Source organism: Lissotriton helveticus, chromosome 4_1 (assembly GCF_964261635.1).
Source record: "Lissotriton helveticus chromosome 4_1, aLisHel1.1, whole genome shotgun sequence".
NCBI lineage: Eukaryota > Metazoa > Chordata > Amphibia > Caudata > Salamandridae > Lissotriton > Lissotriton helveticus.
This window is the reverse complement of record NC_136063.1, coordinates 577,192,434-577,206,184: the sequence shown is the minus strand read 5'-3', so window position 1 is coordinate 577,206,184 and position 13,751 is coordinate 577,192,434. Positions and strand designations below refer to the sequence as shown.

General features: G+C 41.3%; 1 protein-coding gene across 2 annotated transcripts in view; it reads right to left on the bottom strand.

The window, feature by feature from the left end:
* The window catches only part of CPA6 (carboxypeptidase A6), a 919,575-nt gene extending 906,602 nt beyond the window's left edge, over nt 1-12,973 (bottom strand). Inside the window, exon 1 of one of the 2 annotated variants that reach the window (XM_078687189.1) lies at nt 12,738-12,973. In XM_078687189.1, the coding sequence (XP_078543315.1) occupies nt 12,738-12,856 (119 nt within the window). In that variant the 5' untranslated portion in view covers nt 12,857-12,973. The remainder of the gene's footprint in view (nt 1-12,737) is intronic. The other variant, XM_078687190.1, reaches the window with a different exon arrangement.
* Between the last annotated feature and the right edge of the window lie 778 nt (nt 12,974-13,751).

Below are 13,751 nucleotides of genomic sequence, written 5' to 3'. Positions count from 1 at the left end.
ATTCTGAAGAATTCAAATATGTAAGAAACTACTGATAAAACAAATGCCTTTGTAGATCATAAAGTTCGGAAACTGTGATGCCAAACAAATAGTGTAGATACATTCAAACTATACTGGAGAAACTAAAATGCGGAGTTCAAATAGTGGAATTTGAGACTGATATTCAAACATCAAGAGATGCTTACGACTGGCAACCCAGACCTTTTGCTATTTAGTTGCTTTTCCCGCCTATTTCAAACAGAGCATTCGCAAACATTTTGTTGCTACATTTTGGATTGTTACCTACACTACTTATTGTTTGGTCTTAGTAGGAAATGCATAGTTTGGACGACGTTACGCTTTGTATGTGACCAACAACAAAGTGAGTAGAAAATGAAAAAGTACATTGGCTTTCGAGAGTCTTCCTCAGAAGTATCAAGAAGCAGTGTGGTCTAAAAGGTTTATATTATTCCATCACTTTATTTGTCGGTGGGGGATTTATCCTGTCCAGCTTTTGCCTCAAGCCCTCATTAACTATCTTGTCCAACTCTCTGGTCCTTTGCCAGCCTCAGAGGGTCCTTCTGCTCTTCCCACCTCCCTTGCTTTTCCTTTTCCACTATCTGCTAATGCTTCAGCTTTCCCTCTATATTAGAACCTACCCTACTCCTTACTATTTAAATCACCTCCAGGGTACCTGAAAATTTGGGTTGCGCTCTTATTTTTAGACTGTATTGTGTTATTATCTGTACATGTTTCTTAAAAATATCAGAGTGCAGAGGATTATATAGGCAGAAACAAAAAGTTATCTTGTGCCTTTAACAATCTTTGGTGGAATTCTTTGGAGTTGGAAATTCAGCACTTAGCAATACAGTTGCTAACAAGTCCCTGAAATTAATTTCATTTGCACTGTACTTCAGACACTTAAGAGGTGTACCACTAAAGACTCTATCAACTTACCTCTGCTAATGGACACTTACTCCTCCGTAATTATCATTTACTGTAAGTCACTTCCGCTTGTCTCCATCAAACTATGAAGGCAAGCCTCTGCATTTCCCTCTCTCTAGCCATCTCATGACTCCCTCTGGTTGTTCCAGCTCCCCAGATATATATCCTTAACGTTGCAGGCAACGACACACTTAAGGTTATCCATACGAGCGATGCAGTCTCTGTTAAAATTTCAAGTGCTTTACTTTGTCTTGCTTTCATCCTGCCTAGTAGTATTTACTTTTTGCAGATGTATTTCTATACTTTTTTTTCCGTTTAACATATGACTTGCGTATAATGCTTAGTGGCTTGAGTCACCTCTAGATGTCTCTGTGAGCTCAGTGTGTGGGTGGGTGTTCATGCCGGGGTACGACTGAGAGCTCTGGAGCTGAGGCTGAAGGCCGTGCAAGTCTTTCACAGTGCTTTTCAGTGGATCATAAAGCTGTTCCGACTGCAATCTCGTGCAATCCTTGGCCTCTCTGCAGAGCGCACAGATAGATGGTCACATATGAGCCAATTAAAAGTATGCAAAGAAGGTATAAACATCTGTTAAAATACTGATATTATGAAAGATGAGAAGAAAGACGGGGAGGGGAGGTTACGGAACTGGGGGGAGGGAGGGAGAGAGAGAGAGAGAGAGAGAGAGAGAGAGAGAGAGAGAGAGAGAGAGAGAGAGAGAGAGAGAGAGAGAATGAGTAGAAAAATGGCGTAAGCTCTAACAGAGTGAAAGATTGTAGAGGAAAGTGGTGTGAAGGAGAGAGCAGGAGTGATTGAGACGTCCCAAAGACCACTATTAGCAACGATTAACTTGCAATCTCATTTTTCAGAAGTGAAAATTATCATTGCTATATATTCACAACAAAATCTGTTTTGTTAATCATTTATCTAGTACTGCTAACAAGCATGATATGCCTGGACGTAATAACAGAAAACTCAGAGAGGCACCCAACACTGGTCTGTTGGCATGCTGGTTGAAGCACATGAGATTAGGTCACATGTTTTAAACCATGACGGTAACAATATAAACTACACCTGATTGAGAGGATTCCTGGTTATGCTTCTTTGGTCAAGCTCCTTTTAGAGAGCCCCCACCTTTTTCATTCCACTTAACACACCGATTACCAGAGATGTTTGTACTAGTATAGAGTGGGAAAAATGTCAGGCACCTCGATTATTGGATATGTTTTACTCTACACTCTGTTACCAGAAGGTACAATGTAGACAATGATTCCCTGGGTCAAATGTATCCACAGATCTACCCACCTAAAGGAAGTAGCCACATATAGGTGAAATAGTATAACAATTAAAGGTGCTTGGTGTATGGTAGAAACCTATATATATATTCAGAAAACTTCAAGTGTTGTTATGGTACACACCATACTGATTCAATACACATTATTTGAATCATAGTTTGACAAAAGTCCATAGATTATTCCCCCAACATTATGTCAGCATTTCGGCCCTCGTGGATTAAAGCTGAGGGTCTCTTCAGGACAAAATTGTCTATCCAGTGGCCTCCGGTGAAGGGAACTTCCTCTTTACTGAGCCACCTTGTATTGTTCGTGGTCAGGGAACTCAGAATGAAATCAAAGGGCACATGTCACGGTTCGCTGTAGTGTATCCGAGCAATCTTCAGCACGATGCATGGGAAGAGGGTCCAAAAAGGAGCATAATTAAGAATTAAGGGACTTATCAATTTAACATAACAAAATTGTAACAAAAGAATTCGCCATTTCGCTTCTCTTTTGGTGAAGCAAAGATGAAGAAAAGAGTAACACCCTGAATGTGCGGGCTACAAAACTTGGGTGTGGTAAAATGGCACAGGGGAATACTGACACTACAGGTTACGTTTTACCTCCCCATTCTGTTTTTTGCAGGTCGGAATGAGGGATGACATAGCAATATCATACATTTTATCTTTTGAACTGAAATACTGTAAATTGTACATTTTTTCCCTGCACAAATTTCATCAGGTATTACCTACAATTTGTTTTAGAAAAATTCTTCAGGTGAGAAGGAAATTACCCATTCATTAAATGTTGGAAATTGGGTGTAAACACTGTTTGCAATTGTGCTAGATTTCCAATTTTGTGCAGCATTCAGGATGAGGAACAAAATTGATAACGGTATCAGGTACACCTCACTCAGGGGCACATATACACAGGCCCCTTCCAAGACCCACAGGCTCAAGCTCAATTGTTGAACTATGATCTGGAGATTGAGACTCCTTGGTTTAGGTCTTTGAATCAGGTAGTGCACACTTCATATCTTCCTGACATAGTGTGCAGCAGACCTTAGTCTCCTTATGTGGATTCTAGCGTTGGGGCCTGATTTATAGTAGGCGGATGGGTTACTCCATTATAAACGTGATGGATAGCCCATCCGCCGTAGTACCAATGCCATTGGATATAATGCACTTGTAATATGGCGGATGGGACAACACAATCAGCTAATCAGTTCCTGGACAAAGCGTCACACTAAGTTTACCCACAACATTCCATCCAACAATATCCTTTCCTTAAAGAAAAACAGGATGCATTTAAAAAAAAAACTGAAACATTTTCGTTTCATTTTTTGAGGGCAGGTAGTGGTCCCTGGGACCACTGCCTGCACCTAAAACATATAAGTAAGTAATTTTATTGCATGTAGTTAATTAAAACCATTACAAAAAATCATTGAAATTTGTCAATAAAAGCACAATCAGCAATTATGTTTAAAAAGAGAAAAGAGGAGGATATGTCCCTTTTGCAAAGGTTCAAAATTCATCATAATTTGTCAGCAATGATCAGTATACAAGTTGTTACTCGAGGTTTAACTTCTTTTGTTCTGTGGCTAAAGTCATGTGCAAAATGGTGTTTTGTACCAAGTTTTGCTGGTCTGCTACATCATGACTGGGAACATGAATTTAACATACAATCCTACGGTGCAGTGTGTCTCTCGTTGCAGGCGGTCGTCAGATTTCATTACGGCAGTTATGTGTAAAAAGTTCTGGTGTGCATGAATCTTTGACTACACTGCTATAATCATGGACAAGGTGCAGATATAAACTAGATGTTACAAGACCTCAGATTCCTATGAGATATATTGTGCATTATGAGTTTTAAAACTAGTTAATCTCAAGAAGTTCACTGTCATCTATTTCCTAGCGCTATGTGTTTGATTTGGATAATAATAAGCTAACTTTCTGCAGAAATGTGGCTGCCCTGCATGAGGTCTGAAGCGAATAGCAATTCAATAGTTGCATGATGGCCAGTCGACATGATCTAACTTGCAAAGCTCGAAGTGCATGAAGTATATATTGCTGTCTCAGCTTATTCACAGCTGAGCAAATGCACACTAGGTGGACGAGAGACTCTTCAGCTTGGCCACAAAGTCTGCAAAGCATGGTTGGCCATGATTCTTTCAATTTTGGAACCTGGTCTTTTGTGGTGAAAGCTCCCAACCGGATCAAAAGTAGCTGATGCTGGATCGATTTAATGATGTGCTGGACAAGGTACGGTTGGGGCGATCGGATCTCATAAGAAGATAAGAACATCAGCCATGTTTTTTTTCGATAGGGTGGCTTTATTCATTCTCCAGGCCTTTTGCTTTGCTGCACTGTTGACAATTTTTTTGAATTTTTTGAATGCATTAAAACTATAGTCAATGACCTAAAGCATCGTGCATATCAAGTGCTGTCAATGCTTGTTCATGTACGGTGTGCCAAGCTTTTCTTCCTTTGGGTTGGTTCTTTATTTCCGTCCAGCAGTACCCCAACTAGGAATTCTCTGGTGCTGCTTTTAATTCCAGCACATCTTTATTATTGCCGCTTGTCTGATCGGGTGTTGATTTAATAACCCGAATTCTAAGCGAACTGGGCTTGAGATGCATACTTTGGAATCCGGAATAATTGCAATAGATTCAAGAGGTTGGCATATTGTCCTTTGAATAGTTAGGAGCCGTATGTGAGAGTTGAGAGGAACTTGGCAACAATGACTTTTAGTAGATGAGCGCTAGATGGACACTTTAATTTCAGTTATAACATGTTTAATGCAAATCGGAGTTTATTTGCTTGAGCTTTTCTGGTATTTAAGTGGTCTTTGAGTGTGAACCTTGTGTCGACCACTACTCCCAGGTATTTATAGGAGGCACTCTGCTCTATTCTATTTCCTGATGCATACCACTGATGTTTTCCCCTATAGGGCGCTGTGTTAGCTGAGAAACACATAACCTTAGTTTTGTTGTAGTTGAGAGACAACTCGAGCTCCTTAGTGTATTCCACCAACTTTGTAATCAATCACTGGAGTCTTACTGCCGTCTGTCTGCATAAGACGATATTGTCTGCGTACTACAAACTTCTTATTTTGTGGTTTGCGATCTTTGGGGGGCCACTTTGCATTTCTGATAGCTTCTTATCTAAGTCTGCGGTAAAGATGTTAAAGAGACTAGGTGCCAGCACGCCTCCCTGCTTTAGGCCAGTGCGCGTACGAATCCTTGCTGTGGTGCTTTCTCCATTGCCCAGTTTTATCTGGACCCAGGTGGATGTGTACAGGTTAGCGATGGCCCACAGTAATAATGAAGGAACACCCCATTTTGCCATTTTTTGCCACAGATGTTCTCTGGGTACCTTGTCAAACGCTGCTTTTAGATCGACGAAGCAGGTGTACAATTTTGTGGATTTTCGTTTGACATTTTCTAGGAGGAGATTCAAAACCAAAAGATTGGCCAATGTATTTGTAATGGGTCTAAAGGCTGTCTGTGTGACTGGGATGAACTTACTGGAAGAGACCTATTCTTCCAGAGCTATCAGGAGATTTGACGCATATATTTTTGCTTCTACGTCGATTAACGCAATTAGACTAAAGTTCACAGGATCCTACCAGGCGCCCGCTTTGAATTTCGGATGTAGAACGCTGCCTCTCCAGGATGCTGGTATAATATTTGTTTGAAAAGCATGATTGAAAAGTGGAGTGAAAAATTATGCGAGTGTTTTGCAATTCCGGTCGCAAAACATTCGTGCATGGCTTGTGAGTCCCTATGAGGAAGGAAACTCCCCTTCCTAATAGCGAGTCGCAAAACACTATTCTGCGAGTCGCAAATTATTTGCGAGTCGTAAATAGTGTTAGTACATGGCCCATAGGAAAATTGCATGCGCAAACGGGTGGCAAACCCGTTTGCGCATGGAATTTTCTGTCGTACATCTGGCCTAAGGTTCAATATAGTAATGTTATGGCCATGAATTGTCAGCATGAAGTCCTGAAGATCCGTTGACGACTGACTTGCATCTGTATAGTGGGCAGACACTTTAAAAATACTGGTCAAACGACACAAAAGGAGGCTGACTTTGTATATATAATTTTTTACAAGTGTCATGCAAGGCCCACTGGTGAAGGGGCGGTGCCTGCACAGCCTCCTGCTACCAGCTCAGCGCTGTTATATCTAAACTGCATTCCACATTCCACATTACAATATAAAAGAATGGCATGACAAAAACAGAATGGCATGATGGGAATATAAATCCTCAACTACACAACAATTTGCAATCTACTTACCTCGTTCTGCAATTTGAGAGGGTGTCTAAAGTTACAAGGTTTCTCTTAGTTTTGTGGTCCGAAAGAAAGGCACTGAAAGCAGCACTCTACAATGGTAACATCCTATCACAATATGTTGACATTATCCATAGCACTCCGAAAGAGTACGTTGGCGGTATGTAAAGAAGGAAAATACACATTTAAGTAAGAACTATCCATTAAGGAATGTATTCATCTATATTTCTACAGTATTGCATTTGAATTGCCAGAGGATTCCACTTTGCAAGCGGGAAAGAACACTTAGTAGATTTAAACGTATTTTTTCAAATTGTTGATAGCTCTAGTCATTCTCCTCAAATGAGCTTTCCTGTAATAACATATGCTTAGTCTTAAAAGTTTGGAAACGAGCAAAAACGTGAAAGGAAACCCGGTACAGGTGGCAGAGTCAAATGCCATAAAAATTGAGATGTGCATGTTTTGACCGCCATGTTTTGACTAGAAGTGTGGAATGAAAGTTGTACGGAAATCGGGATGCACCCACAGAGAGTTCAGCATGAATACGAGGCCTTCGGCTGCCCTGCCCCCATGCACAAAACAAAGATGCGCCATGCAGCTGTGCTTGTGATATGTCTCTGGGAAAAGGTGTTGAAAACACTGTACTATGTTACTGCCAAGTAATACTCTAAACAGGAATAGAGAAACTGAGTATTTATTCTCAGGAAATGAACACCACTGATAGTGCGCTCCTCTTCATTCTTCAAGTCCTCTGCAACTGTCTTCCATGCTCCATGGAACCATCACAAAACAATTCCATAGCTCGTGAAACATCACAAAACAATTCCATAGCTCGTGAAATGACAGCGCTACGGGCGTTAAGCTATACACAACACATCCCCTCCTGTTACAATTAGAAATACAAGAATATGGAGTGCAGAGTAAATTACAATACAAAATAGAATGAAACAATAATTGTTGCATAAAATTCAAATGAAGAACCTAAAAAAAGTGAAATAAAATAAACCATAACATGAGATTATATTATAGTACCTGTTCTAATAAAAAAATTATGTTAAAGAAAAATAATTTCCAAATACAACCATCTCCCTCACATGCATAATCAGACATCCCAACAGGATTCCTACACACCCTTTTTCTCTCCACAGGTGACTGTTCACTTCTTGCTCCAATTGATCATCATCGGTCTGTATTTCTCCTTCTACATTAGCATCCCTATCAGTTCATTTTGTAGTACTACTATTTTCTTTACTCCCATGAGTTTCCATTTCTTTCCACAACTTTCCATCAAAAGTCAAACTTGCACCATCACCACTTTCTTTCCAATATATGTGATTCTCACCCTTCAAAATGGAAATTCTTTTGAGGTTCCATATTTTTCCATCACTTAACCTCACAGCATTCTTAGGAACTAGAATCACTTCAAAAGGACCTGTAAACCTACTCACACTATTTTTAACTTTCCAATGTTTTTTTAACTTTGACTGATATACCAGCTTTAATGCTGGATCCATCAGCTAACGATCCTTTCTTCTTTTTATCATACCATAACTTGTATTTAGCATGTGTATCTTCAAGAGTTTCCCTAATCTTCTCCAGATCTACCATGCAAGAAGTAGACTTCTTCAACCACCCTGGATCATATTTGCTCCTAGGAAGACAGCCCCTCATTTAAATGTGTAGTTCCCAATCTTTTTTATCACTCATTGCCTTCTGAATAGCCTCATTGAGTGCCAGGTAAAACCTTTCAATTATACCATTACCGCTAGGATTCTAAAGAAATGTGTTTAACTCCCTCCCTCTTATAATAATCCTTAGCTTTATTGGAGACAAATTGTACACCATTATCGGTTATAATGGTGACAGGTAAACCTACTCGAGTGAACACCTTATCAAGGAAGCACAAAACAGTTTGTGTGTCCACTTCCTCTAGTACTTGCACTTCTGGCCGGGAAACATCCTTTACGACGCAACTTTTACCACGCAGTGCCTTTACAACGCAGGTTTTTCAACGCAAGTCATTACAACGAATTGCGCTGGGGGCGCTCTAGGATAGGTAATAGTTTAATTTACTGTCCAACACCTTCCCTACTATCCACGGGGACTGGAGTTGGAATAGTAAATTAAACTATTCACTATCCAGCACCCCCCAACGCAAGTTGTTGTAAAGACTTGCGTTGAAAAACCTGCGTTGTAAAGGCATGCGTAGTAAAAGCATGCGTTGTAACAACGTACATCCCTTCTGGCCATCTTACAAAAACATCAATAAGAGCAACAATATACTTTGATTGTGCTCCGATAGGCCCCATAATGTCCACAGCTACCATATTCCATGGTTCCTTAGGAATAAACGGGTCACACATATTAAGCCTAAAGGTTTTGACTGACTTATCAGAGTTAGTGAAACTAATACAATTTCTAACCATTCTTTCTATGAATATGTCCACACCTGGTCAACAAAATCCAGTTTCAACTCTTTGTTTGGTTCTAACAATACCTCCGTGAACCTCATGATACGCCACAGTAATGTTTTTTCTTAAAGTAGCAGGAGGGGCAGCTCTATCTCCTCTCCATATTTTACCATCATCCGAAGTCAGTTCATTCCTAACCTCCTAATAACTTCTTATATCCGATTTAAATGCGCCTTTGTAGGCCAACCATCTACCATGTACATCAAGACTTTTTGCAGTACTACATCTGCACCATACACTTTCATCCAAATATCCTTCTCCGTAGCCGGATAACCTGATTATGTACCCATGCTACACTCAAATCTACACTCATCCCATTCTACACTCAAATCTTCTTTAATTTGCAAAGACATCTGCTGCCACATTTTCTTTTCCTGGCACAGAAACTATTTTGTACATGTAATCCTGCAATCTCATGGACATTCTTGCTATGCACACAGATGCTTTAAGTATACCTTCTATGCTAAGTAGTCTGACCAAAGGCTTATGGACACTTCGTAACAAACATTCTTTACCCCCAACAAATGCTCTAAAATGCTCCAGTCCCTATACTCACGTTAGAGTCTCTCTTTCAATTAGAAAGAATTTCATTTCTGGTGGCGTAAGTGCTCTAGAAGCATATGCACTCACAACTTCAGCACCTTCCTGCTTTACGTGTGACAATACAGCGCCTATACCCTTGCAACTTGCATCAGTGGTAATCACACTCTTCAGGCTGGTATTGAACCTGCACAAAGCTGTGGCCTCGACAATGGCTGTTTTCACATTGACAAATTCTCTTGACAATCATCATTTCACAGAAATTTACATTTGTCATTAAGCAACTGGCGAATATTAAAAGTTCTTGTATAAAAATTGTTCACATATTTTGACTAAAATTCTGTGAGTCCAAGGAATGATCATACGTCATCCTCACTCTGGTGCTGATTGAATTGCTCCCACTAAATCAGGTTTAGGTTGAACTCCATTCTTACTTAGCATGTGGACCAATTAGTTAACTGGATCTACTGCAACTTTGCATTTAGTATGTTCAACTGTTAACCCTTTCTCATTCAAAATTTCTAACAGACTCTCCAAAATAACGTTATGCTCCTCTTTATTTTTACCATATATTAGAATATCATCTTGAAAGCATTTAACATTTGAGATTTTAGAAAACAACTGGTGCATCGCTGCTGAAAAACTGTTCCTGCAGATGCGCGCCCAAACAACATTCTTTTGAATCGGTAACAACCCATAGGTGTTAGAAATGTGGTGCGTGACCTGCATTCTTCCTTTAGTACAATCTGATGATAGGCTGCAGATAAGGCAATTGTAGTAAAAACTTTAGCATCTCACACAAGAGCCAGCATTTCTGATATTTTAAGCAATGGAAGTTGATTCACAAGGATATTGTTATTAAAATGTTGAAGATCAATGCATAGCCTAACTTTTCCGTTATTATGTCTGGCAACTAAAATGGGGGAAACCCATTCTGAAGACTCTACCTCTTCAATAATGTCATCTTGCACCAATTTTAATAGTTCTCTTTCAACCTTCTCTCTCAAAAAAGAAATATTATAAGATAACGAAAAATGCTTTTTTAAGTTTAAAGAGACTTTATCATATTTCACATTATAGTTGTAACATGCCATATGTTTTCAAGACTCTGCACCTGTTCCTACAGCCAAGCCAGACTGTTTTCCAGTTAAATTGGTGGTTTGCTCATCTCTATTGCTAACACAGCAGTGCGGCCTGGACTGTTCTAGATCAGACGCTATATCAAGAATGTGTGCGCTGCTGCAGAGTGGAGATTCACTTATATGCAGGGCCACAGGAAGTATACAATTATGTGGCTGCTTTGTTTTCTGCATACCTATGGATTTGCTGCATTAGCCAAATAATCCATTATCTGCTGCATAATCTGCAGATCTAACAAAGCTAGTTTGATCGGTTCAAAAGTTACCAAAGACGGCGCAACATGTGTTACTGCGCACTAGGAAGGCCTTTGCAAAGTTTTACTGGTCATTTTTCTGTTGTTTATTGATATGTTTGGGTGTTAAACGTGCACCAATGAGCTAACACCTTCACCCCTGGAGTGTTAACGTGAGTAGAAACAATATGAAATAATGGAGTAATGCTATTACAAAATGTGCTGCATTACGCTGCGTAATTTGCCTTTTCTTGCAGCATAATCTAGTCTACCCTGCCGCATAATTTCACACTCCCTGCCGCATAATTCCAGTGCCCCTCTGACATTGCACTGTCTAAAGCAATTAGTACCCGGTCATTCTCCAGGTTGTTTTCTGGGCACCAGATTAACAATGCAGAAACAGCGAAAGGCAAACCACTGCACCCTGTCTCCTGCTGTGTTGCACTGTCTGCAGCGCATGTGCTAACTTGGAGAATTTCCGAGCTAAGCATGTGCGATTTATGCATCCACCTGGCTCTGAGTCCTTCTAGAATACAAGGCGAGAGGAAGCAGTGAGAAAAGCTTCATGGGTTCTTTCCTTGTTATTTTATTTACTGCAATCTTCCTTTTCTTCACGCAGTAACCTGTAACGGTGCGCGTGCATGGCCTGGCGAATGAGCTGAATACGGTCTGTCGGTAGCAGCCCAGCCACGCGGACAACAGACACCGGCCCGGCCACGCGGACAGCACACACCGGCTCAGCCACGCAGACTATGATGAGCTCCCGAGCCGTTCATCCCAGTCAAGCGTTTTATGTTAATGAGGCGGCGTCCCGGCCTGACAGGATGAAGGAGCCGCTCGCGCCGCTCGTTTACACCTGCCAGGCCACGGTTCCGGCTCTCGCCTCCAACGTGAGAGCAGAAAAGGGGGCTCTGCCAGATGTGAGGCGTCTTCAAAGGGCGGGCTCCGCGCGCAGCGACCGCTGCTGAATGGACTTCACGGGCCTTCTCGAATTGCCCTACAATAAAGGGAAGGGGTTGGGGGGTCTGGGGATCCCAGGGTCACACATCCACACGATTAGAGCGTCAACACTCATTCTGTATCAATTTCATGCGCTGGCGTGAAAGCAATAACCTGTCTCCTAACAGCTTTACCGTCCGTGCAAATTGAGAAATAAAATCCAAAGTGTATCTGGGATGCAGTGATGGGTGTTGAATAACAAGAGCGTTCAACACGGGGGAAATTGCTGGACGTCTTCCTTCTTCTATGACATTGCAGAGAGCCCCCACACTAAACAAAATGAACACGCAAGCCTCTTACGTCACATTCTTTATAATGGGGCACAGTGTTTAGTCAAATGTCTCCAGATCAACGTGGTTAATGCGAAACTTTCAGCTGATGTAGCGTGTTTTCAAATGTGCTTCAGCAACCCAGTTTTTGTCATAATGTACAATACTATTACTATAAGACAAACCCCATCATGCAGTCTTAAAATTCGGTAAAGCCCGATTATTCCGAACAAAAGTTTAAGAGAACTGCACGTTGCACACTCAATGACCACATTCAAAAACGTATGTTCACAAGATATATATTTGGTACCAAAATGAAACGCGCCCGTTAAAAAAAAACGTAAACCACTGGTACAGATGTTGTACTCCCGACAGACACAACAGTAAATAATAAAAAGAATCAGCTGCCCTCGCATTTTAACCCCACACGTGAATAGCTTGTTGCGCACAGAGATAGATAACACACATTTGTTTAACAAACAAAAAACAAAATGTCAAGACACGCAAATTCCATAAAATAGACCAGAGAGGAGCGGCTACAGACGTGCACCTTTACGGATGCCAGTGGGCACTGAAAGCGGTTAGAAGCGCCACTTACCCGGCATAGCGGTTGTTGTAGTGCGAGGAGTGCACCGGCAGCCAGGTGTTGAATGCAAAGAGTGCGCACAGGGCAAGGGCCGGAGCCGCCCAGCTGGACACATTCTTGATCCAGCCCATAGTGTGAACCCCCAGGTACAGCACCGAGTGAACTTCTGCCCGGGAGCCTGAGCCGACGCAGAGTTTCACGCAACAAGGTGAAGTTTTGTGTGTGGTGCCGTTTGCTTCCAGGCGGCATGCGGGGTTTCAGCCCAGTGATACAAGGTCCCAGGCTGCCTCTGCTGCTCCCCCTGCTGGACAGACTCGGGGTACTGTTCCTAGAAGCACAAGGAGAGCAACACGAAATCGGATACGACCCGAATTGCACTCGCGAGTGAAGCACGGAGTGCACAGATTCCTCATCTGAGAAACTGACAGTGACATAATATTTAACTGCAATACCCGCTTCATTCGTTCGTCCTAGAAGTTATGTCTCCGCATTTTTGCTGAATTATATTTCAGTCCCATCCTGTCTTAAAGCTATGATCTATCACTATACATTGGACAGCTTCCTGTCTTGTTCAAAAGTCACACTAGATGCTGTAAGGAGTCTGGTTCAAGGAGCAAATATCAAAAACAAGACATTTTCTGGTGGATCCAGTCAACCAAAGGCATAGATTACTTAAATGCGGGTTTTCACACTTGCCCAATGTCACGATATTTTGCAAAATTCACGTCCAGGCCTAATCAGCAACCAGTGACATAGCTGGTTTAAGAACCTAAACTCCGCAGGGCTATGGTGAACAGTTGTAGAGCTACTGGTACGACTATGAGGCTGGTTCTCCCATTAAAACTGTGCCGATTTTAGATTTATCTTCCTTTAATGGTAGACATTTTTACCTCTCATTGGGGAATTGATTTCCCTTTGCCCCTGACAATATCAGGGAAGGCTTGACTCAGTTCCCGATAGGTGTGTTCTTTCCAATATCTACAATATGTGCTTTTTTGTTATATGTGTTGCTCTACATTTATAAGT